At 41.6% G+C, this 24,027-nt stretch overlaps 1 protein-coding gene and 2 long non-coding RNA genes across 3 annotated transcripts; all 3 read right to left on the bottom strand.

The window, feature by feature from the left end:
- Positions 1 to 1,989: 1,989 nt before the first annotated feature.
- On the bottom strand, positions 1,990 to 3,559 carry LOC124276386. Its single transcript, XR_006898535.1, has 3 exons — positions 3,132 to 3,559; positions 2,795 to 2,844; positions 1,990 to 2,137 (listed from the first exon to the last, which is right to left on the bottom strand). It is a non-coding gene; the product is annotated as an uncharacterized LOC124276386 (long non-coding RNA).
- A 15-nt stretch (positions 3,560 to 3,574) lies between these two features.
- On the bottom strand, positions 3,575 to 5,135 carry LOC124276389 (monocarboxylate transporter 12-B-like). Its single transcript, XM_046712031.1, has 2 exons — positions 5,092 to 5,135; positions 3,575 to 3,930 (listed from the first exon to the last, which is right to left on the bottom strand). The coding sequence occupies exons 1-2, from the start codon at positions 5,096 to 5,098 to the stop codon at positions 3,575 to 3,577; spliced, it is 363 nt and encodes a 120-aa protein (XP_046567987.1). The 5' UTR covers positions 5,099 to 5,135.
- Positions 5,136 to 5,148: 13 nt separating this feature from the next.
- LOC124276385 lies at positions 5,149 to 11,854 on the bottom strand. The gene is made up of 3 exons (XR_006898534.1): positions 11,667 to 11,854; positions 5,525 to 5,742; positions 5,149 to 5,237 (listed from the first exon to the last, which is right to left on the bottom strand). It is a non-coding gene; the product is annotated as an uncharacterized LOC124276385 (long non-coding RNA).
- Between the last annotated feature and the right edge of the window lie 12,173 nt (positions 11,855 to 24,027).

Genomic DNA, 24,027 nt, shown 5'->3' with positions numbered 1-24,027 from the left:
CTGTTGCTTTTGACTTTAAAAATCCAATTTTTACGGCAATTACGCATATGATCATGATGTTCTGAAGTTCATACTTCCTCCAGTATGGCGTTAAGTGTGCTTGGAAGTAGGAATTGCAAGTATAGTTGCAGTATGTAGACATTCTGTGATATAACTATTGTGCTACTCGATGTATTCATCAGGAGATGAAAAATGTGCAACATCAAACTGTACATTTCTAAAGTAATTTTCGGTTTCATACCGATATAGCATAAACTCGGTACAATTTGCTTTCCCCAGTTTGGACGTTCCCCATGATAACTTACATTATCAGCGTCCATATTGAAACATACTAAGACAGGGCTGTGATCAGACACAGAATATGGGACGCCTGTATCTACGTAGAATCAGAAAAGGACAAACTTTATGGATGAACAACTTCTCTATTCGGCTGATGCGACGTTTCGGTACAGATTCTTGTATCGTATAGAAACGTCTCATCACCCGAACAAAGAAGGTGTTCATCCATAGAGTTTGTCCTTATCTGTTTATATAGATTATTGGCCTTGCTGGGTCAGTGCTTGTGTATCCCTTTATGTCAACTGTTCACCTAATGACCCGGTGTAGCAGGCCAGCGTCCCCCTTCTGGTTAAAGTATCCACCCGCAGCATCTTTAACGAGAGGGCAGGATATGTTTTTCCAGTCCAGGATTACACATCTCTCATATGGCATGCCAGATATTCAAGCCACGTTTTATGTCCATCCCATGTCCGCATTATAATATATTAGTATAATATATATGGTGCGTGCTACAAGTAGAGCTGAACAACGCCGGGTGCCATCGAAGGTTTGGGATGATCCTGAATCTTGAATTTGGATTGAGTGAGTGAGTGAGTGAGTGAGTGATTTTAGTTTTACGCCGGACGCATTCAGCAATATTCCAGATATATGGCGGCGGTCTGTAAATAATCGAGTCTGGACCAGAAAATCCAGTGATCAACCGCATGAGCCATCGATCTGACGCACAACTTGCACGGCATATGACATGACGTGCATTCATATAAACAAGTCAAGCGGTTGTGTAAGAGCCAGACCAAGAAATGATAAAAACACAATAAAGTATTGCCTCTTATAACATGTTTCAGGATTAACTGAAATCGATTGTCAATATCCAACCCGCGATCTTTACGGAGAGAGAACAATTCATAGCGTGAAGCTGAGGTTGGCGTTCTTGACCCCATGAAAGTGAACAGGGTGCTCATCAGCTTTCACAAGAGGTCAATTGGCAGCATACAGTCTCGGCATCTCAACTGAACAATGGTTCTTCAGTATATATACGACTGAACTGACCTCTCCACCATTAGGTAACCATTGCCAGATGCATGACGGTCAGGTTAAAGAAAAACTGGCAAACGTACACGCATATGCAATGGAACCACATTTATGCCACGGAAAGCGTAGCCACTGAAACTATCAGCACAGACAAGTAACTGCATTAACTAATCCTTGTGTAGTGTTACTTTGCATACATGTGCAGGTGTTATTGTGTGGACAGCAGGAATCGTAGACAGGGTTTCCAGATCAGCAGGTGTTCAGATTGAGGACATATTGAGTAATGTTCCATGTTATACATGCCCCACCAAATGGACTCACCCAGAAGATAGGGTTTCCAGATCAGCAGGTGTTCAGATTGAGGACATATTGAGTAATGTTCCATGTTATACATGCCCCACCAAATGGACTCACCCAGAAGATAGGGTTTCCAGATCAGCAGGTGTTCAGATTGAGGACATATTGAGTAATGTTCCATGTTATACATGCCCCACCAAATGGGCTCACCCAGAAGATAGGGTTTCCAGATCAGCAGGTGTTCAGATTGAGGACATATTGAGTACTGCTAATGTTATACATACATGCCCCACCAAATGGACTCGCTCAGAAGGAAGTGATAACAGATTAACTCGACTAGCAAGGTTGCACTGTACTCTGATAAACTAACAAGAGGCCAAGTCCTGTAACACAAACGTCAGCTTTATTTAAGATTTCAAGGCCTCTCTTTCCGGTAGGGTTGCAGTAGGTGTTGTCTCCACGTCCGGAGGTTCTGACCTTGCACAGTTCATCAGTAAACCAAGAATGGAGGCCAGAAGAAAAGACGAGGCTGGAGGAAAAGAAATTACTTTATTAAGTCGGCAAATAAGTAGTAGGCTGTTAGCAGAGCTGAAATGTTCATAAATAGAGGAAGAGTATTGTGTCGACCTGGCCATCATTTCCAGATCATGGAATGTCGAGGGGCGTGGTGGGTGGACAGTATTGCTTGACGTTGGGTTAGGTACGCTCTCAACATATAATAAGCGTCAACAAGAAAAGGTAGCAAAAGCTGACATGGGCAGAGCGTCAAGGTAACATGTCGAGGTAGGGGAAAAAAATTGCACAGTGAGTATTGTTTTGTGTCAAGCTAGCCATCACGTCAAAATCAAGGAATGACGATGGGTATGTGGACGGAAAGTATTGTTCAATTAAGGGTCGATACACAACTCACATTGGGTCAGTTTCATAGTTCATATTGAATCAGCTGTGATAAGTTGTGAAGCTGGCCTGAAAATTGAGGCTGATGTATTGTCAAGAGGAAGAGGAGTTGACGAAAACTCAAATTCAATATTGTGTCTATCCAGAGAGGTATTGTGACCTCCTACACAGTTCAGATCATGTACAGAATGCAATGTCAGTATGAAGTAGAAAACGGTCAAAACTGTCAAAATGTCGAGATCGATGAACTGGCGATACGTCATTGGTTTTGATACAATGAACTTCTCACCTGAAAATATGAAGGCAGTCTGATAATCTCCGTCGCCTCATACAGCATTCCTGAAACAGTAGGTAAGGTGTAAACCTATCTCAATTCTACAATGTCATGTCAACTTTATTTCATCATGAGTTCCTTGGTTTTTAGCTTAGCGCCCACAATCTCGTGACTCAGATGTCCTACAGTGCAATTCAAACAGCTCCATGTAAAGGTGTTGGCGTACATTATTGGGGATACGATTATAATTATACACCGTGTAACCATAAATGATCAATTCCAAGTGAACGATATCATTTAACTATGCTCTACAATAAATGAGCTCAGAAACTGATCCACACTCTGTACTTACCTGCTATGGGCCCTCCGATGAGGTACCCCATCCCGCACGTAAACATCACCCAACCCATGGCGGATGCTAGATGATGTACTCCCACAATGGCATATGTTATTGGGTTAAAAGGGTCCATATGCCACCATTATATACTCCATAACAAAAGAAAATATGATCCTCAACACAGACGTTCGAGTTAAGGGGGTATGAAGAACACAAGGACACAAGTCAGACCATTGACCCCAGAGTACAGAAGCGATGGTCCAATCTTGGGGTCTGTTGCAGCAAATCCCAAACAGATCCTGGACACAATGCTGCCGACACCGATAACTGAGACTAGTGACGACGCATGTTGGAAGGTCGCCCCTTGTTTCATCACAAAATCAGGGAAGTACAGCTTCAAGGTCGAGTTTCCAATTGTGAAGGTCATAACGCTTAACAGATACAAAGAAAGGCCATGTTTAGGAAGTGTGGTATAGAGCATGAGCGGGACTTGGTTGAAGCAGGATTGACATCTTGAGGCTAGGTTCTCTTGGTTGGCTTCTCCGTCTTCTTGGTACCTCTGATGTCTTTGACGCTCGTGTTGGGAAGGTCTCATGAAAACCACACACACAAGACTGAAAGGTCACTGCTCCCAGGAGAAGGAAGGCCCCTTTGAGTCCATACCCATCCACCAGGTACTGTGTGAGAGGTGGCAGAATAAAGTTGCCGATGCCAATGCCAACTATTCCTATCCCCGTGGCTAGGCTTGTCCGCTTCTTGAAGTAAAACCCTAGTAACACGAGGCAGCCAGTGTAGCACAATCCTTGGCCAAGTCCTAGAAATACAATTTAGCTAATTAAAGAGAAACAACATCGTTATGTTTTAATGCGAATAAATCGGAAACATATGCTTCTTTTCATCGAGACTGGAATTTGTAAATTTGGGGGAGTTCAAGAAATGTTATTCATGTATCTGACAACTATTTTTTAATGGTTAATTGCCTATCTTTCACAAACCATGTCTAGGTTTTACGATCGACTACTTTGTGCTGACAAAACAAATCTTGAAAAGAAAAATATATAAAAGCAATAATATCACCGGTTACAAAATTAGTAACTACTCATACATGACTTCTTTGAGGCATTTTAGAAGTTGTATAGGTGAAGGAAAACCAAGTTCTATTCATAGTCTACTTCTTTATTGCAATGAGTGCGACGTTTCGGTGTAGGTATGAACATCGTTATCAAGCAAGTTGGACTTTCCTGCGACGTTTCGGTGTAGGCACTAACACCCTTATCCAAACAAGTTACCTCCACCGAAACGTCACACTCGTTTGCAATGAAGAATTTGACTATCCATAGAACTTGGTTTCCTGCGACGTTTCGGTGAAGGCACGCACCCTTATCAAACAGTTACCTACACCGAAACGTCACACTCGTTGCAATGAAGAATTTGACTATCCATGGAACTTGGTTTTCCTGCGACGATTCGGTGTAGAGCACTAACACCCTTATCAAGCAAAGTTACCTCCACCGAAACGTCACACTCGTTGCAATGAAGAATTTGACTATCCATAGAACTTGGTTTCCTGCGACGTTTCGGGTGGAAGGCACTTACACCCTTATCAAGCACAAGTTACCTACACCGAAACGTCACACTCGTTGCAATGAAGAATTTGACTATCCATAGAACTTGGTTTCCTGCGACGTTTCGGTGTAGGCACTAACACCCTTATCAAACCAAGTTACCTCCACCGAAACGTCGCACTCATTGCAATAAAAGTTGACTATCCATAGAACTTGGTTTCCTTTACTCATACAGGAACGTGTTCATCTCATACTGCCAACACAACAGACTCTCTACCTCATACCAGTGACCACTGCTCCGTTGTATGTCCATACTCACCTGCCATCAAGGCATATGAAGGAAAACATTTATGTCAAACTACGCTTACGTTAAATTCCGACCCACACCCGTGCCCAATGTCCTGACTTACCCGCCATCAGGGCGTATGTGAGGAAGAGCCAGCGTATGTCATCAGCGAGGGCTACTGGGAAGCAAACCCAACGAGGCCAAACACACCGCTTACTATGACACAACACCGACAGTTCCATCTGTTGATGATGAAGCTGGCCACGGGACCTGAATTAAAAGGGAAGGTAGAAATGTATTTCAATACTTTCCCTCGAGAGAAACAGCAGGGGCAATTGTGGACAGAAGCATGAAAAGAATCATGAAACCTGTTTTCTTCCTGCCAAACCAAATTATGATAAACAAGGCTACCCAACTGGACTGTCCCGACCTACGATACGATTTTCTGATATTTTCTGAGTTGTGTTGAACCCGTCTTCAGCCTGACAGCACACTGACTAATGAAAATATCATTTGTGTAGTGTTTAGGTAGTACTTCTAACATGCTGTGAAAATACCTGAAAGGGCAAACATGCAGGAGTAGAGAGAGCCAACCCATGACGTCAGTGTGACGTCATCTTGAAACGTCTCGAGAAGCGCCACGTGCATGACGCCAGCAATACTGGATAGGCTCGTGTTGAGGAAAAGAGCACAAAGCGACGCCACTACCACCACCCATGCCCATGGCTCGAGTCTGTCGGACATGTTGTTAGCCCATCTGGGTCTGTCAGTACCACTGTAATGAGAGGTATGCATATGAGACGTGAAACATCCTTAGTAGCTGCCCAAAAAGACAGTTCTGAGAAACCTTTTCATAAATACCTACTGGGCTTCTGTCTAACCAACTCTCCCACTCATGTTGTCCTCATATGAGGATGGCGTCACAATTTATCTTTAGATATGTGACAGTATTGTTTGACTTAATGGCAAGCTATATAATACAATGACTATACAGTACAACCAGAAATTCTTGAGAATTTAAAGATTGTAATTTTTATATTTTTTCACTCATTACTCACGTATTAAATGTGAAGATTAGCAGAACATAACTCCAGATTCAAAGACAGGTGAACAGTATTTTGTCAAGTCACCATGGGCAGCAAAGCAGGCTTCAATGCGCGGCAGGGCATACTACTGATCAAAGAAGTTAGAAAGTTGTGGTCCATGCTGTCCCAATATCGGACCACCTCTTCTTTCATTTCAGCAATATTTGTCAGATTTTTCTTATTGACACTTTCCTTCATAAGTCCCCAAACTGTTTCTATTGGATTTAGGTCAGGGTCATTGGCTTGGCCAATCTAATAATGTCATATTTTGGGTCCTAAACCAGGCCCGTGAATGCTTTTTGACGATGTTTTGGGTCGTTGTCCTGCTGGAAAATCCAAAACTTCCATAGAACAAGTGAGCAGATGGAAATACATGTCCTCGAAAATATCTGTGTACCGCTCACTGTTCATATTCCCTTCAAATACACAGAGGGGGCGTTGCCCCTGACACAGATATGACAGCCCACACATTAAATTTCGGACTGTACTTTGGGCGTTGAGAGAAAAGTTTTCAGTTTGTTTAGTCCAGAATTTCAATGTATTAGGAAACAGTCACACAGAACCTTCATCTGAGAAAATCACATTGTCCCAGTTGAAATTTCTATGCTGTAAGCACCAGTTCAACCTTCGCTCCTTTTGTTCAGGTTTCATGATCGGTGATGGAATTCCTCGACTTTTCTGCCAACCCATTGCATGCAGCTCAGTTCTAATTGTCTCCTTACAGACAGCCACAGTTCCTTTATCAATCATATCCAGCCCTAGCTTTTCTAAACTCCTTCGTTTGTTTTAGAAACAAGAATACCAAGCCGCCTCCTGTCACCGACAGTCAATTTTCTGGGCCTACCTGCGCCTCCCTGGTGCTCAATGCCATATCCATTTCAATATTTTCAAAACACAATAAAAAATGTGGACAAAGGGATGCCTGCTCTACTTTAGCTGATCTGATGTCCTTGTTATAATACTCTAAAATCAACTTCCTCTTCTCTAAATCATCCATACTGGGGATCACTGAAAATGTCGTCTGCTAGCAAGTAAAACAAAGGGGATAACTCTTTCTGATATACTAGAAATCCAATTAAACATATTCCTAAAATTCTCAATAATTTCTGGTCATACTATAGCATAACTATATTCACTGATATACCGCAATGGTGGTCCGGGGTATTTACCGAACTCGAGACTGTGTGACCTATTTCTCGATATGCAATCTCCACTCCACGAGCACATGGGGCCGTGCGCCTGGATATCTTTGTCTGTTGCAACAGCTGTGTGTAGATGCGATAGCAAACTTACAATTCGTTGAAATCTTACAAGATCGCTGAATATTAAGTGAAATTATATTTATAGTTATATTTGTAATTTAAGAAGAACAATGAATAGATATGGTTGAATAAATCCATCAATCAATATAGGATTCACTATTTATATTCCATCTGCTCACTGGATAAGATTAATGATGCATGTGGTCATATGTGTAGTTGATTTAATGTTGCAGTGTATCAGGTATATTTACAAATATGTAAAATATCGTTGTTTGGTCAGTCGTGAACAACCTCCAAGCAATTGTAGTTACAACTTTAAAGACCGCCTCCGTGGTGTAGTGGTTAGAGCGTCCACCCGGAGACTTGATGGTACTTGTTGGTCCCTGCCTAGCGCTCGGCATTAATCGGTACAACAAGGACTGGTCGGCTCGAGTCAGTATAATGTGTCTGAGTGGGGTATTCATGCTTCACTGCGGCATGGTATCTCAGTGGGCTAGCACTATAAAACCAGCTTTAGTCTGGGCTAGTACAAGCAGCCGCACATACACATACACACACATGCATGTCGTCATATGAGCGAAATATTCTCAAGCACGACGTTAAACCCAATTTCACCTCACCTCACCTACAACTTCAAACTTATGGATTTGGATGCACAACTTAAAAAGAGGAAATAGATTTGGAATAGACCCATTATGTCCCAGCCAGCTGTCATCCAAAGTCTTATTTCCATAAATGAAACTTTGTAGTTGTTCCCACTAACAAGGACTCTAATATTATAACCATTACATGTAGACATCACTGCATTAACTGTTTCTACCAGGAGAACTTGCTGTACGTGACATATCAAATAATGCCATATATAAGGCCAGTGTGTTAACTGGGGAAGAAATCTGTCTAAACCATTCATCGGTGCAGTCAACGTTCGTCTTGACTCTGAAACCAGAAGACACGCCCATTCCTCTTTCGTACTGGCTTCCAAAGCTCCATTAAATATTAAATAGAAAGATAGATATATTGCTGGGTCAAGCATATATACCACCATATCGCTGTCGAAAAATATCCATAATCTTTAATACTATCAAGGAAGGACTATATATCAGAAAGTATTTGAGACAAGCAGAATTAACATCATCTGGTTCTCAAAACTTCAAAGACTTTGAACCGGACCGTGTTCAGATCTGTCAAAACATTTGATTTTTCAACGTTGTACACCACTATCCATGACAAACTTAAGGAAACTTTTCATTCTTTAAACCATGAATTACAGGTACGTGAACACAAGTATACTTATTTAAACCACTAGGGAAAGATATGTCCATTGTTCTTGGAAGTGTTTTATTAGCATAACTGAATAACTGCCTTAGGGCGATTATGTCTTTTAAAAACAACAACAGTGTACTCATTTTGATAATCTTCATCATGCCTAATACATTACACGCGTATTAAATAAGTATGCTCTCGTGGTGTAAGCCGTTTAATCATCCTCACACCGGTAGTTATTCAAATAAACTCTGCTCCGGCTGAAGCCCTCGCATAGTTTATTGATAAATACCTTGTAAGGAAGTGATTTACCTATACGTATCCAAGTTCAGAGGTTCAGGAAAAATGTCCAAAATTAAAGCACTTGAAGTTAACTGAGAAAACCATATGTAGAATGCTGAATATACTTCCTCATTGATAACATCAAAGAAACATGTGGAGGTATTCCCATTGGAAACAACTGAGTTCCCCTCCTTGTGAATCTATTTCTTTGTGCATATGAATCATAGTTTTTGCTCGGTTTGGCAAAATTAAAACAGGTAGTTTGGCCAAGAAATTGAACTTAAGCTTCCGGTATATCCATGATCTTATAAATATCGATCAATAACCAAGGAGAATAATAATTAAGGAAACAAGCGAGACAGCCTCAACTGGTCCATTTTAGATCTATGCATAAAGAATCACAGTGACAAAAACTCTCCACAAGGCTGTATGACAAGTGGGATGATTTAAACTTTCCAACAGCCAAATGTGACTTGTCTTTGACGGGTGTCACCGGTGGGGCGGAATATGCTCACGCTTTCGCGAACGCCTGGTATCATGACTATGTGATTTACATGAAGATGAAGATCCGGATATTCAGCAACCATAGTTTGTCGTAAGAGGCGACTAACGGAATCGGGTGGTCAGGCTTACTTACTTGGTTGATATGCCATCGTATCCCAATTGCGGGGTGGTGGGGTAGCCTATAGTGGTTAAAGCGTTCGCTCGTCACTCCGAAGGCCCGGGTTCGAATCCCCACATGGGTACAATGTGTGAAGCCCATTTCTGGTGTCTCCCGCTGTGATATCGCTGGAATATTGCTAAAAGCGGCGTAAAACTAAACTCACTGTCGCTGTATCCCAATTGCGTAGATCGGTGATGATGATCACTGGATTATCTGGTCCAGACTCGATTATTTTCAGACAGCCGCCTCTACAGACCGCCGCCATACAGCTGAAATATTGCCGAGTGCGGCGTAAAACTAAACTCACTCACTCACTCTGGATTGTCACTACAGACAGCCGCCATATAGTTGAAATATTGCTGAGTGCGGCGTAAAACTAAACTCACTCACTCACTCACTACAGACAGCCGCCATATAGCTGGAATATTGCTGAGTGCGATGTTAAAAACAACAAACAAACTATTTGTCATGTTCTGTCATCGTATTACCATTATGTTAGTCACTGGATTGTCTGACCAAACAGCTGTGGCGGTACACAAATAAAACAAACAAACAAACAAACCCATGGCTCATTATATGGTCGGAATTGTACAGTGGACTCGGCTTTCAACAGATATGTCTTATGGCAGTAGAAAGGGATCTGTCGCTTTTGTTGTTTAGGTACCGTTCATAATTTATGGCTAGTGGGGTGATGATGATTTTATGGAGACGCATGTACAATGTAAATACCCCCACCCCCACCCCCTAAGATTTATGTACAAAGTAAGTGACACACACCCCAACCCCCAACCCCCACTGCATGTCAAGCTCAACAAACTCAATGACACCCCACCCACCCCTTCCCATAATTTTTTAAGCATACTACATGTATTTAAATGTTTTTATGTACATAATTATTAAAAAATCACACAATCCAGTGAATGAAATTTTGAGCGAATGGCCTGTAATCCAACTTTATAGAGGCGGCCTGATTATAATTGAATCTATACCTGATAATCCAGTGATTGACATCATTTACCACGGTCGACTATAACCTAGGTTCCGGGCATCCAATATTGTTGCCCTGAAACCCAACGGGTAAGACTCGGGAAAGAAATAAACGTGATGAAGGAAAATATTGATAGAATAAAGTTGGCATATGTTGTTTAACGCCGCAATATTTCAGCTATATGACGGCGGTCTGTAAATAACCGAGTCTAGACCAGACAATCCAGTGATCAACAGCATGAGCATCGATCTACGTAGTTGGGATACAATGACATGTGTCAACCGAGCCTGACCCCCCGATGCCGTTAGTTGCCTTTTACGACCAGCGTAGGTTACTGGAGACTATATTTAACCCGGATCTTCACGGGTATAAAATAAAGAGGAACAGTGGAAACCGTAAACATTTTAAGGGAGGTAGCCCTGTAAAATGGGCACCAGTGGCTTACCCTCGCCCGAAAAGGATATATTCGGGATTAACTGATTGTTTAGATTGTATATGATATTTATTTACTTACACAGCAGTATCTTGAAAGGAATGGTGCATGACCCGTCCCTCCACTGTACACCATGAATGCAAGATAGAGACAGGCTAATCAGGCAGGACAGTGGGATTTCCACAGTATACAAGTGCTAGTGACTGACAGGATCGTGAAGAGGGGTGAGTGAGTGTGTGAGGTTTAGTTTTGCGCGGCTTTTACAAATGTTCCAGCAATATCACGGCGGGTACACCAGAAATGGGCTTCACATATTGTACTCATGTGTGGAATCAAACCCAGGTCATCGGCGTGACGGGCGAACGTTTTAACCACTAGGCTACCCCACCGCCCTTAACGAAGGGAGAACAATGAGCTGTCGTGACATATCTGACGCGTAGGAAATGCACGTATACCTGTTTACACAAGCAAAGAAACGTCATACTTAAACCTTCCCAATCTTATCAGCTTCGACTCGCTCTAGATTCTCACCCGTCTGTGTACACAGCCGCACTTGAATGCAACAAAAATGCATAATATGCCGTTGTAAGGGTTATTGTGTCTGAATTAGAACAATTAAAACTCACATGTGTGGAGCATGTCATTACAAAAAAGATTAATAAAGTAGTTTGCAGAAATTGAAAGTTTAACCTTTGACAGAAGTAAACAATAGCACCACTCACCGCCAGCCTTGTTCGGATGTGTTCACACAATGAACCGGTGTAGCAGGTCAGCGTGTCCCTCTGGTGAAAATATCCACCTGCAACACCTTAGGAGGGCAGGATATGTTGTTCCCGTCCAGGATTACAAATCCCTCGTATGACATGCCAGACAGGATTCATCCGATATTCAAGCCACGTGTTACGTTCATTTCGTGTCTGCATTATAATATACAGATTTTACAACCCCGGGTCTGGTTGATTTTCAGATCTGTAAATCGCTGTGAGTGCTGTAGTCTGTCTCACCGTCCCCGAACCATATTATTTTCCTTCTACCTAGCCCTCCCTGCAATGCTAAAGCCTGTAATGGAGCAACTATAGACTTCCCCAGGTTCTGAATCTCCCATCTCAATGGGGCTCCTTTTCAATTTAAATGGGTTTATTGTTACTATGAAAATTATATACGTTCGGAGACTGAGCGTTAGTCTATAAGTGCAGATTTGCTGGCATGTTTCAGTTTGAGTTTCACATTCAGATTTAAAATTATATCTCACATACTGGTGACATGTTGCGCACAACAGAGATTAATAGCTTAGTTTGCAGAAGCAGAAACCTTTCTCAACAGAAAATTACAACTTACCACTAGCTTCGTTTGTGTGTGTGTTGACAATGGAACGGTGTAGCGGGACAGTGTGTCCCTCCCGTAAAAGTATCCGCCCGCAACATCTTTCCGAGTCATCCGACATACAAGTCACGTATCTCGCCCATCCCAAAAGAAAAACGTAACCTGTGTGGATAACTGAAAAGTTTTTTATTTCGCCCTCAAATTTGAAACAAATGTATTCAGTGATTCCACTCAAAATTTTCTGACATGTAAGTGTACTGTACATATTTAGATGGTTATAGAAAAATCGTCAGGCATCGAGTGTATTTCTGTGACCCCATGAGTTCTGGTTTATATAAAAGTACAATAAGGAAATAGGACGTTCTCTTGGGCTGCGCCTGACTCAATGATAAAGTAATTCTCACCGGGAGACCTCGACGTTTTCTTTCATTTGATGAACGCCCTGCAATTAAACACGTGCTGCACGTGGTGTCTCTTGAGGCTTGTGACACAAAATATGCCTCTGTTCATCCAGAGGTGGGTACCCGTTAGGATGAGATGGTAACAGTTCTTCTATCGAGACTGACAATAAAATAGATTAACGCTTAATGTCTGAAAACTATTTCTGAAAAGGAGCTCCAGTGAGTTGGGAACCCGGAAGAAATCTAGACTTGCCCTTATTTAGGGTTTTGGCATTGCAGTGAGGTCTGGGCAGGAAAATAATGTGGTTCAGGGAGGCAGACTAGTGGGGACAGCAAAGTAGTGGTAGAAGAAGTAGTAGTAACAGTAGTAGTGGTGGTAGCATCTTCGATAATCTCCGGGATATACGTTCCGATAAATCTCCACTATACCCTGGATGCATCTAAGGCTGATGATTTTATTACCTCCTTTGCGGGCTCCGCATTCTCACAGTAGCCAATCAGGTAAGTCGCCGTTACAACCTAGCTGGCCAGTATCAACAAAGATAGCGGTCGCAGCCGCGAATGTTTGTTCGCAGTGCGACTCAGATTTTAGGGGAAAACATACAGACAAATTGACAGGTCTGAAATCTACCTCTTTCAGAGTACCCCAGCAACAATATATGATTGTGTTGCCAAGTTTAATCGGTTAGATAATCTAAAAGCGAAAGTGAGTTGTGATTGATAATTTCAACTTCCTAGCATTGCAACCTGATTGGATAAAAAGCCAACCAAGGGAGGTAATAAAATCATCGGCTCGAGCCGTAGATGCATCCAGGTTATAGTGGCGATTGATCGGAACGTTTACACAGGACATTATCGAGGATGCGTTGGTAGTAGTGGCAGTAGAGACAGCAGAGACAGTTATTTTATAGAAAGTTATAGCAATTTGTTGTCCAGGGTTGTTTCCCCTTGGTCTACCAGAAGCCTGTGATTGTTGGTTCGAATACCTGATTCTTACTGATTATGTTTCATCATCTGTCGGAACCATAAACTCACTAAACTCACTAAGACCTCGGTCATGTACCAAACACGACTTTACGATTAAACCTACTCACTCGAATACCAACAGTTGACGTTTTGGGACTGTTTGGACATATATCAAAGTTACCAAGCTGTGTTCTTCCTGTAGTGTAGTCTGGATCATCTGCAGGGGTGTCAGTGTGGTGTTTTAGATCCAGAAAGCTGTAAGAAAATGACATTTAAGACGTGTAGACAAGGAAAGCGTAAGAATAAGAACTAAATCATTCATATGGATGTCATACGTTTATAATTTATTGTGTGCGGTTTTGTTTTCGCCTTCGATTCACACAACATACATAAACATTTCAAAGTGGATGTGCGTCACTTCACTGGCACATTTCATTTAGAATATCCGACTATATGAGTTTACAATCGTTGCAATAAAATCAGACACTTGCTGAACTGTTGTATTTGAATGTTCGTGCGTGCTAGCCTAGTGGTTAAAGCGTTCGCTCGCCATGCCAAAGACCCAGGTTCGAGTCCCCACATGGGTACAATGTGTGAAGCCCATTTCTAGTGTCCCCTGTCGTGATATTGCTGGAATATTGCCAAAAGCGGCGTAAAACTAAACTCACTCACTCGTGTAATCTGAGTGGAGTTTGTGTCCAGCGTCAAAAGTGTGTATCTTTCAGCAGTTTCCTTTCATTTACTAATATGTGTAAGTATAAATCATATAATATAATATCATATCTTATTACCCACGTGGTCAACGTATGGATAGTTGCATACTAATCTCGTACGTCACACGAGTGTCGTATCACGGTGACATGTGTCGTAAACCACTTGACCTGATATTCTAACGATTTGATCGGATAACCGATGACCTCTCAATTAGGTCACATTCTGACGTAACTATTTTTTCATTCATATCAAACACGTCAATTCATTCATTCTACAACTTAAATGCATTCTGGGAATGTAAACAGTAGGAATGTTGCCGTGTCGCTGTTTAAGTGTGAGTCGAACTGAGACATTATATCCGTCGAAAACATAAACGCAATGTTTCCACCAGTGATGTTAGCCGAATGAAGCAACTTCAAACCAAGAAACGGAGCTGCTACTGTAGGAGGCTGTACGAGGCGATGACAACTGACATGCATCGTGACGTCGGTTACCAAGGCAGTGACGTCATTACAGTGTGACGTCATGAAAATATTGTACTACAGTACAAAACTCTTCAGCAACCTCTTTATGACGGCGAGTAGCCAGCCTATGTTTAAACGTAGATTTGGATGTATTTGTAACAGCGGAACCCATGACATCTCAAGAAACAAGGGAGTACTTGTAGTGGTTCGAGGGATTTATTCGGACAAATAGACGTCCAGATCTGCCCTAAAACATACACGATTCAATCATAAACATCATGGCAGTACATAGACACAAGATAACGATATTACTTATAACACTTTTAAGATTTACAGTTCATTTAGCAATATTCCAGCAATATCACGGCGGGGGACACCAGACATGCGCTTCACACATTGTACCCATGTGGGGAATCGAACCCGGGTCTTCGGCGTGACGAGCGAACGCTTTGACCACTAGGCTACCCCACCGCCCCAATGTTTTGGATTTTGCATATGAATGAAAGTATGTTTCAAAAGTAACATGGCTCAAAATTCAAGTCATTTAAACTTAATTCGGCTGAAACGATCTCACCCGGAAACTTCAAAACAATATAGTAACAATAATGGCTATTTATAAAGCGCCTGTATCCAGGCACTTGTGCATGCTCAATGCCCTAACACATTATTACCCCGGTTAACCCCAGTTGCCTGTGAGGCGTTGGAATGTTATCAGTCACAATGACTTTTCCTAACGGGTACCCATTCACTGCTTGGTGAACAGAGGCAAGTTTGAACAAGCTCACTTGGCTAAAGTGAGACCACATGTGTCACGTGTGCTTCTTTGTGGGGCAGGGCTGAAGTCATAGAAACTCTCAGGAGTCAAACTGCCAAACACGGTCACCAATCACAACGTTGCTGAACTTCAACTGATTTATGGCATGCGCCAAAGCCATACTGCGGTATGCGAGATGGAGCCAAGTCGTACCTCCGCCACGGACTACCGCCCTATGACGCTATATCACATATCATGCAGTCTCTCCAAGATATTGCATAATTATGGGATTTTCTATTTTCGACGAGTTCCATGTCTAGATATACATATATAATAGGATGGTCAGCTTTAATTGAGAAAATATCTTAAAACGTCAAGACTGACTGACTGACTGATTATGGTTTTATGCCGCTTTCAGAAATATTTCAGCAATATCACACAAGAAATGGGTTTCACACATTGTACCCAATTCGAACCCGGGCCTTCGGTGTGACCAGCGAACACTTTAACCACAAGACTACCCCATCGCCCATTAAAACGTCAAGAACTATTTCTATTTGCGTAGTTATCCTTGCTTTATATAGGTTGTACGGCTCCGCGTTCTGTCACGGAAGCCTTTCGTAGACATGGTAGAGTGTAAGTCCTTTTGTCATGATCCTCACAGTCGTTGTAGTATTGCTGGAATATATAGATAAGCGGCGTAACTCACTCACTCACTCACTCCTGTGTCATACAACTCGCCAATAGTGTATTTCTAACGTTATGTTCTCTCTCCTTTTCAGAGTACAAGGTCATCTATGGGCAGTGATGACGTGAAGGAAGTGGCGTCACACAACATGGCCGTGTGGTGTTAGAACGCTACCTCGATATAGCCACGCCGTCAGTAGTGGTGCCGTGTCCTTGTCAACCGTTGTCATGGAAACCGTCTCCTGACTGTGGCCCTACCAGTACTGTACTGGATTCAACTGAAACAAGTTATAAGACAAAGCACATTCCAATGACAAATTATCTCCCTTAGGTCCTTGACATTATGTTATCTTCTACCTCTGATCGCACAGTCCTCTGGTTGTGATGGTTGATTGGTTTATTATTAGTTTCATTATTATTATTATCATCATTATTATTATATACGTTATTTGTTTTATCTTAGTTGTTTTCAATGGCGTTTCTCCGGCCTGTTTCTTCATGAACACTTTACAACGCCTGTATTCTCTTTGTAAGCATTTGTTGTTTTGTCATATTTGATATGTGCACGCAAACTTCAAATAAAGCCGAAGACTTGATGGATTTTGTTTTCTTGTCTTTTACGTCCCAGTCAGCAATATTCCAGCTATATGGCAGCCGGCCGTAAATAATCGAGTCTGGACCAGACAATCCAGTGATCAACAGCATGAGCATCGATCTGCGCAATTGGGAATCGATGACATTTGTCAACCAAGTCAGCAATCAGCAAACCCGATCCCGTTAGTCGCCTCTTACGACAAGCATGGGTTGCTGAAGACCAATTCTAACCCGGACCTTCACGGGTCGTCCTGATGGGAAGTATTGTTGGAAATAGTAACGTGAATATGTGAGCAGTGTCTTACATCGCGTTAAAACTCACAAAACATTAGATATACACATGGTAGCAGACATGGAGGATTGTGAGTCTATTGTGGGCGGGGAATCGAACGCAGAATTTTTACACGAGGAGCTGAAAAGTAAGAGTAAAAGTCGTTTTTTAAGTACTCCACTCGATATTGTCCATGAAGTCGAAAATTTGACGACGCGACGCAAATTCCTTCCTTCTCGTGCGTCCATCCAATGTGGGTAAATTATTATGCCTCAGTTTGAGATTGATGAATCAGAAAGCAGAACAACGGGCACAGTATATGCTCTCTGATTGGCCAATTTCACTTGAGTCATAATAAAGAAAACTGTCCATTCACCTGTTACAGCAACGTTTGCCTCCGCTAAATACAGCAAAATGTACATCCACCAGTGCGGGAAGGTCTTCACAGCATTGGAAGTGGAGAACACAACTCCCTTATCGCAAAACCCATCCACCTGATACAGCTTAGCATGCTTCAACCTGATATAGCAAGATGTGTTTGTGGTTGATTTTAGGGCTTGTGGTGGGGAAAGAAGGGGTGGTGGGAACAAAGAGTTATAAGAGTTATACTTCTCAGCATCCTGTAGTGATGATCATGACAGCGTTAGCACTCAAAACTTAATGTCTAGGCATGACTATTTTGGAATAGAAGAAAACCAAGCCAGAGCAACGGGACATTTAACAATCAAGGTGAGAAGTTTCGAACAAGTTTAGTTTATAAGGGTGTCTCACACAGCAGGCAAACAATAGATTCCAGATTCATCAGAGTGCCTGTCACATCTCGAGTGAGGTGAGTGAGTGAGTGAGTTGGGCTTTGCGCCGCTTTTAGCAATATTCCAGCAATATCACGGCGGGGACACCAGAAATAGGCTTCACACGTTGTATCCATGTGGGAATCGAACTCGGATCTTCGGCGTAACAAGCGAACGCTTTAACCACTAGACTATCCCACCGCCCCTCACATCCCGACACTGAAAGCACGTGGGGTATCAGCTGGGTCCCTCTTAACTTTAGGGGCGGTGGGGTAGCCTTTCGTTAAAACGTTCGCTCGTCACGCCGAAGACCCGGGTTCGATTCCCCTTACGCGTACATTTGTGAAACCCATTTCTGGTGTCATCAACGTGATATTGATGGAATATTGCAAAAAGCGACGTGAAACCATACTCGCTCACTCACTCACTCATTCACTCTTATGTCGAGAGCCAGGCAATAAACACAATGAGCACCTCTCCTTTAACACGACTACCAAGGCATCTGCAAGAACATGGGGGCCTTGTAGAGGAGGTAAAGACCAGGGCCTTTCAGGGCCCACGGGAATCATCGTATGAATGTGTTCAAATGGTTGACATCCAGTTGTATTTCCTTTATTACAAAGGCGGTGAGGGAATCCAGTAGATAAAAGTCTTAGGTTCGATTCCATACATGGGTACAATGCTCGATCGCTGTAACCACTCGGCTACCCCACCGCCCCCGACAGTTACGACTAAAACTGCAATGTTTGAAAAAGATTAACATAACTACTTAGTTTTGTTATCATGTGGTTACAACTCGGGAACGTATTGGTAGTCATATGACCACGACCGTCATATTTAGCAGTGATGTCAGTTTGTCAGTAGGGCCTGTAAGCCTCGCTAGGCGCTTCTTCCGGTACTTTCGATATGAGAGACGGGGCCCAGCTTACTTCCGGGACCTGATTTCCGGTGACAAGCCTATATTCAAGAACCAGTTCTTTTCCAAATTGCGAGACCACCAAATATGACTTTGCTAGACAGGACCGTTGACGGCTAATTTGGGATGGTTAGATCGGAACTTTGTTATTCCTGCGAGGATTATCGGTTCCTTACTGTCAACTGACAACCATGACACATTCAAAAGGTATGTAACGTTGTTTCGTCACCGAAAGTACTAAGAGTCTCGCGAAGTGCCGTGACCTATTTACAGGCCCTATAGCGCAAGGGCATTTAGGGACTTTTTTTCATCTTTGAGTTCGCTGGTAAAAACAAATACGCATCATAAAAAGACAACTAAACCAAAACCAAAACCAAAATTCCCAAACAGCACCAAAAATATCCAAAAACGAAAACAAAAAGGCATCCAACAGCAGTCCCACAAATCTTCTAAAAAATTAAACCCCGACCTGTTCATGGCGGCATTAAAACCAGGAAGTGATGCGCTTTTAAAATAGTACTTAAAAGATTAATCTTCTTTCGACATGAATTATGTCAGCACAAATTATTTCCAAGCTGTAATCAATAAAAGTAATGTCCTGACATTTCACAACACCCACAGATTGTTTCTGACATTCTGCGAACGAATGACGAGAGAGAGAGGATTTTATCATAAGCAAGGAAATGTGGACGACAGTAAGACGTCATAAGTACCGTCCGTTGTAAACGTATTAACCATTGAGCTAGTTAAGCCAACTTTTTAGATATTGACACACGATACAGTAGAAAATCAGAACAGTTATCGTGGAGTTAAAGTGTGTTTTGTTCAATAAATAGAAATTAGTAATGGCATTCGTCAAGCAATAATTATCGAGTTGTGTTAGTTATCCCTCGACTGTATCTCATAGTAAAATCGCATCATCTGCGAAGAGTAGCATTAAAATGTCCAAGTAATCTGGAAACAGTTGAATATCCATATTTCCAAAAGATGCGCTATCATCATATTATTCACTGATAAAAAATAAAAATAGGATGGTGGTGGTAGTGGAATTGGGTTTAACGTCGTGCTTGAGAATATTTCGCTCATTTGACGACGTTGCATGCGTGTGTAATGTATGTGTGGCTGCTTTGTACTAGCCCAGACTGAAGCTGGTTTTATAGTGGTAGCTCAATGATATACCATGCCGCAGTGAAGTATGAATACCCAATGCCATTCTACCAGACACATTATACTGACTCCGAGAGCCGACCAGTCCTTGTTGTACCCATTAATCCCGAGCGCCAGGCAGTGGCCATTACCATAAATACACACTGCCATTATAGAAAGTGGTCAAATGCAACATATGTTATATTCCGGGATACACTGGTCTCAGTAAAGTACAAATTCTAGTACTTTTTTGAAGTTGAATCCCATCCGTCTTTCGAACCCACTCCCTCAGTGTCATGCACAATGGCCAGCACACAAAGTCAGCTGCCTAACCCGGACTGAGAAAGTGTATCCCAAATATAACATATGTTGCCGCAAATTAACCACTTTCTAAAATGGCATTGCGTAATCATTCCTCAAACATAAGTATCAAAGTTACATTCTATTTCCTGTTAGTTTTTAAACGACGGTGTTTCGTTAAATTGTTGATGTAGAAAGTCAAGGTTTAACCTGCCAGTGAGCACCAATCATTTCACAGTGATATTCGATTCAATCCAGTGGTCGATACTATAAACATCTATGAGCCGGCCAAGGCAATATTATCATCTGATCCCTATTGTAATCTTATCCTTTGATTGTTGTGAAATGCATAGTGTTTTTTCTCTGCCTTAGAATTAGTGAAAGGGATAAAGTGAGGTAATTTATCAGTGTACACGATCGGATGACAATCCAAAGCAAATTGAAACAGAACAACAATTCCAAGTAGAACCCTGGCTCTGCTTGGCTCTGCCTTGCTTTGCTTTGCGTGAGAGAGATTGTGCACAAAATGCGCGTGCCACGCGTGCCACTTGACATCAAATTTCACCCAAAGTGCTTTTCTACATGTGTATTTAGGGTTATTTTGATAACGTTTCAAATAACTTTTATTTTATTCAATTTCATGGCATGCCGAGCTACTTTTACGTGTGCTTGCTAATTAGATTTTAAATTGCCATGTGTGGGTGTCACAGTGCACTCAACTTCATTGCACTCATGAACATTGTTTGTCGAAATGTGCATAATATGTTAATCTCTGCACGTTACTTCATTTAGTCTGAATTCTACTGTAACTTTCTCCACACTCACTCCTGTAGCCCACACATCTAGTTCACTGTTTGAAAATATTCATCATCGATAGGTGTGCATTATGATAAATGTCCGGAGAGCGGAAGGTCGCGGGTTCGATCGATGATCGCGTCAAACCAAAAGACGTTAAAATATGGTACTTGTTGGTCCCTGTCTGGCGCTCGGCATTAATGGGTACAACACGGACTGGTCGGCTCGGAGTCAGTATAATGTGTCTGAGTGGGGTATTCATGCTTCACTGCGGCATGGTATCTCAGTGTGCTAGCACTATAAAACCAGCTTCAGTCTGGGCTAGTACAAGCACCGGCACATACACATACACACGCATGCATGCGTCGTCATATGAGCGAAATATTCTCAAGTACGACGTTAAACCCAATTTCACCTCACCTCACCTATGATAAATGTTTTTGAACTAACCTGATGAAGGGAACATTCCATCATGTCAATCATTCACTACCTGCTTCAGATGGTTATGTTAAAGATGTTATGAGCACGTTGCTGTTCCACTAGCTGTAGTCGTGTTGATATATATCTACATGTATGTTTAACACAGTCTTTCAACGAGTCTAATGTAATACCAAACCTCGCCTTACTTCTTGTTATTGCTGGAGACGTGGAGCCAAATCATGGTCCCGTTTCAGAGAACTCGCTCCATAACGAACTACAATGTATTCATATTTCACTTAAAACTACCTCGTATTTCTAATCAAATCTTATAATTTGAATAAGATAGGATTATGTTTTACAGAAACACACTTTGGTGATTCTGTAAACACAGATGTTTTGAAATTATATTTTTTATTCTCCTTATAGGAGGGATAGGAATGTATTTGGTCGTGGTGTCATTGTCATTGTTGTATGTTAAACGAAGAGTATATTTAGAGCCATACAATTATGAAAATATGTACCTCGAGGTTATCCTGCCACAGAAAAGATTATTATTAAGCGCATCATATAGACCACCTGACACCCTGTGTTATATTGGGATTAACTAGAATTGAGATTCAATCGATGATTTTAATAAAGATTTGCTCAACTGCAATCAGCATCATCTGCAATATATTTTAGTCAGGAAGAGCTAACGTAATATAATTATAGAGAGACGATTCGAGTCACTCAATACTTACAAACTCTGCTTGACCCTGCCGTTATCAGTGACGCTTGTGTAATTGTATAGAGTCGAGTGTGGTCGACTTCAGCACACATATCAGTGAACTGCATTGACATGAAAAGTCCTTTGTGAGAGAAGTCTTGAATTACTTTGTTTTTAAAATTTAGAATCCCTCTACATGCCTTAAAATACACCGTTTTAGAAAAGATAAAAATATATTGGAAGATTTATCATGTTTTTATTGTTCTTCTGGTAAAACTGAAGACGAATTTTACATATGATCAGTCTGTGGACCTTTTTCTGCCTGTCGATAGAAGTATTTAAAATATAGTAATGATACCCCACAAACGATGTATAATCTTCTTAATTCTGATGATGCTAATATTATCAATCTGTTTCCATTTTCATAAAACATTCGATGCCCATTGTTAAATAACGTGTAAATTTATTATCTCATGTCGTGTGACCAATAGTAGTCATTAAGCAGCTTCAATTGTACTTTTTAGGCCACTGGGCCTAAACTATTGGATAAAACCTGTCTGCCTGTCTGTCTTCAATTACAAAGATGTGACTATGCTCAGTTAAATGAATTAACTGAATAAACTGATTGGACGTGTTTGCTAAATAGTTACAAGTCTATTGATACAAGATGTCTGTCCACATTTAAACCTACACAAGATTGTGAATACAAAGCATGAATACCACAGTGACAGTAAGGCCAACAAATAAACCACGGTTTGACGGGGAACCACGTACAGTTAGAAGAGTGAAAGCAGGCATAATTCAAGATATTTACTTTGTTTCATGCTCAAAATGTAAATGGAGAGATATTAGCATGGGGAAGGGCCGCAACTCTGTACATCGACTTGCCACACCTTATACGACTGTAGGCCGTGGTAGATAGAGACGACAGGTGTGGGGTGTGATAGAGCATTTCAATCATGGGAAATCTGAGTTTGGAAACCCGTGAAATGTGGCAATGTGGACAAATTAGGTGAAGGCAGTATATAAAAATACTTCATTGGTTGCAATTCAATATATCTGTGAACAGGCTTAGGGTGAGAGGAAGCAGGTTGGAAATGAAAGCATTGCTATATTTTCAATAGATATTGTCAAAATAACTGGAAAAAATGTAATGTTTGAATAAACCTGAAATGATTGTATGTTAGCATCTGCTGGGGATGTGTTTTTGGATGCCGTGATATTTAGCTGTATGTTAGCATCTGATGGAGGAGTGAGATGTAGCTCTATTTTAGCATCTGATGCGGATGTGATTTTAGTTATCGTACGGTGTAGCTGTGTGTTAGAATCTGATGGGGATGTTTTTTGGATGCCGTGAGGTTTAGCTGTATGTTAGTGTCTGATGGGGATATGTTTTTGGATGCCGTGATATTTAGCTGTATGTTAGCATCTGATGGAGGAGTGAGATGTAGCTCTATTTTTAGCATCTGATGCGGATGTGATTTTAGTTGTCGTACGGTGTAGCTGTGTGTTAGCATCTGATGGGGATGTTTTTGTGGATGCCGTGAGTCTTAGCTGTATGTTAACATCTGATGGAGCAGTGAGATGTAGCTCTATTTTAGCATCTGGTGGGGATGTGATTTTAGTTGTCGTACGGTGTAGCTGTGTGTTAGCATCTTATGGGGCAGTGAGATGTAGCTCTAGTTTAGCATCCGATGAGGATGTGATTTTAGTCGTCGTACGGTGTAGCTGTGTGTTAGCATCTGATGGGGCAGTGAGGTGAAGCTCTATTTTACCATCTGATTGGAATGTGTTTCTGGTGTCCGTATCATGTTGTGCTTGAAGTCTTGGCTTGC

Source organism: Haliotis rubra, unplaced genomic scaffold (genome assembly GCF_003918875.1).
Source record: "Haliotis rubra isolate DU_JTF1 unplaced genomic scaffold, ASM391887v1 Scf2088, whole genome shotgun sequence".
Taxonomy (NCBI): Eukaryota; Metazoa; Mollusca; class Gastropoda; order Lepetellida; family Haliotidae; genus Haliotis; species Haliotis rubra.
The sequence above is the reverse complement of the archived record's forward strand: the minus strand, read 5'-3'. Positions and strand labels throughout refer to the sequence as shown.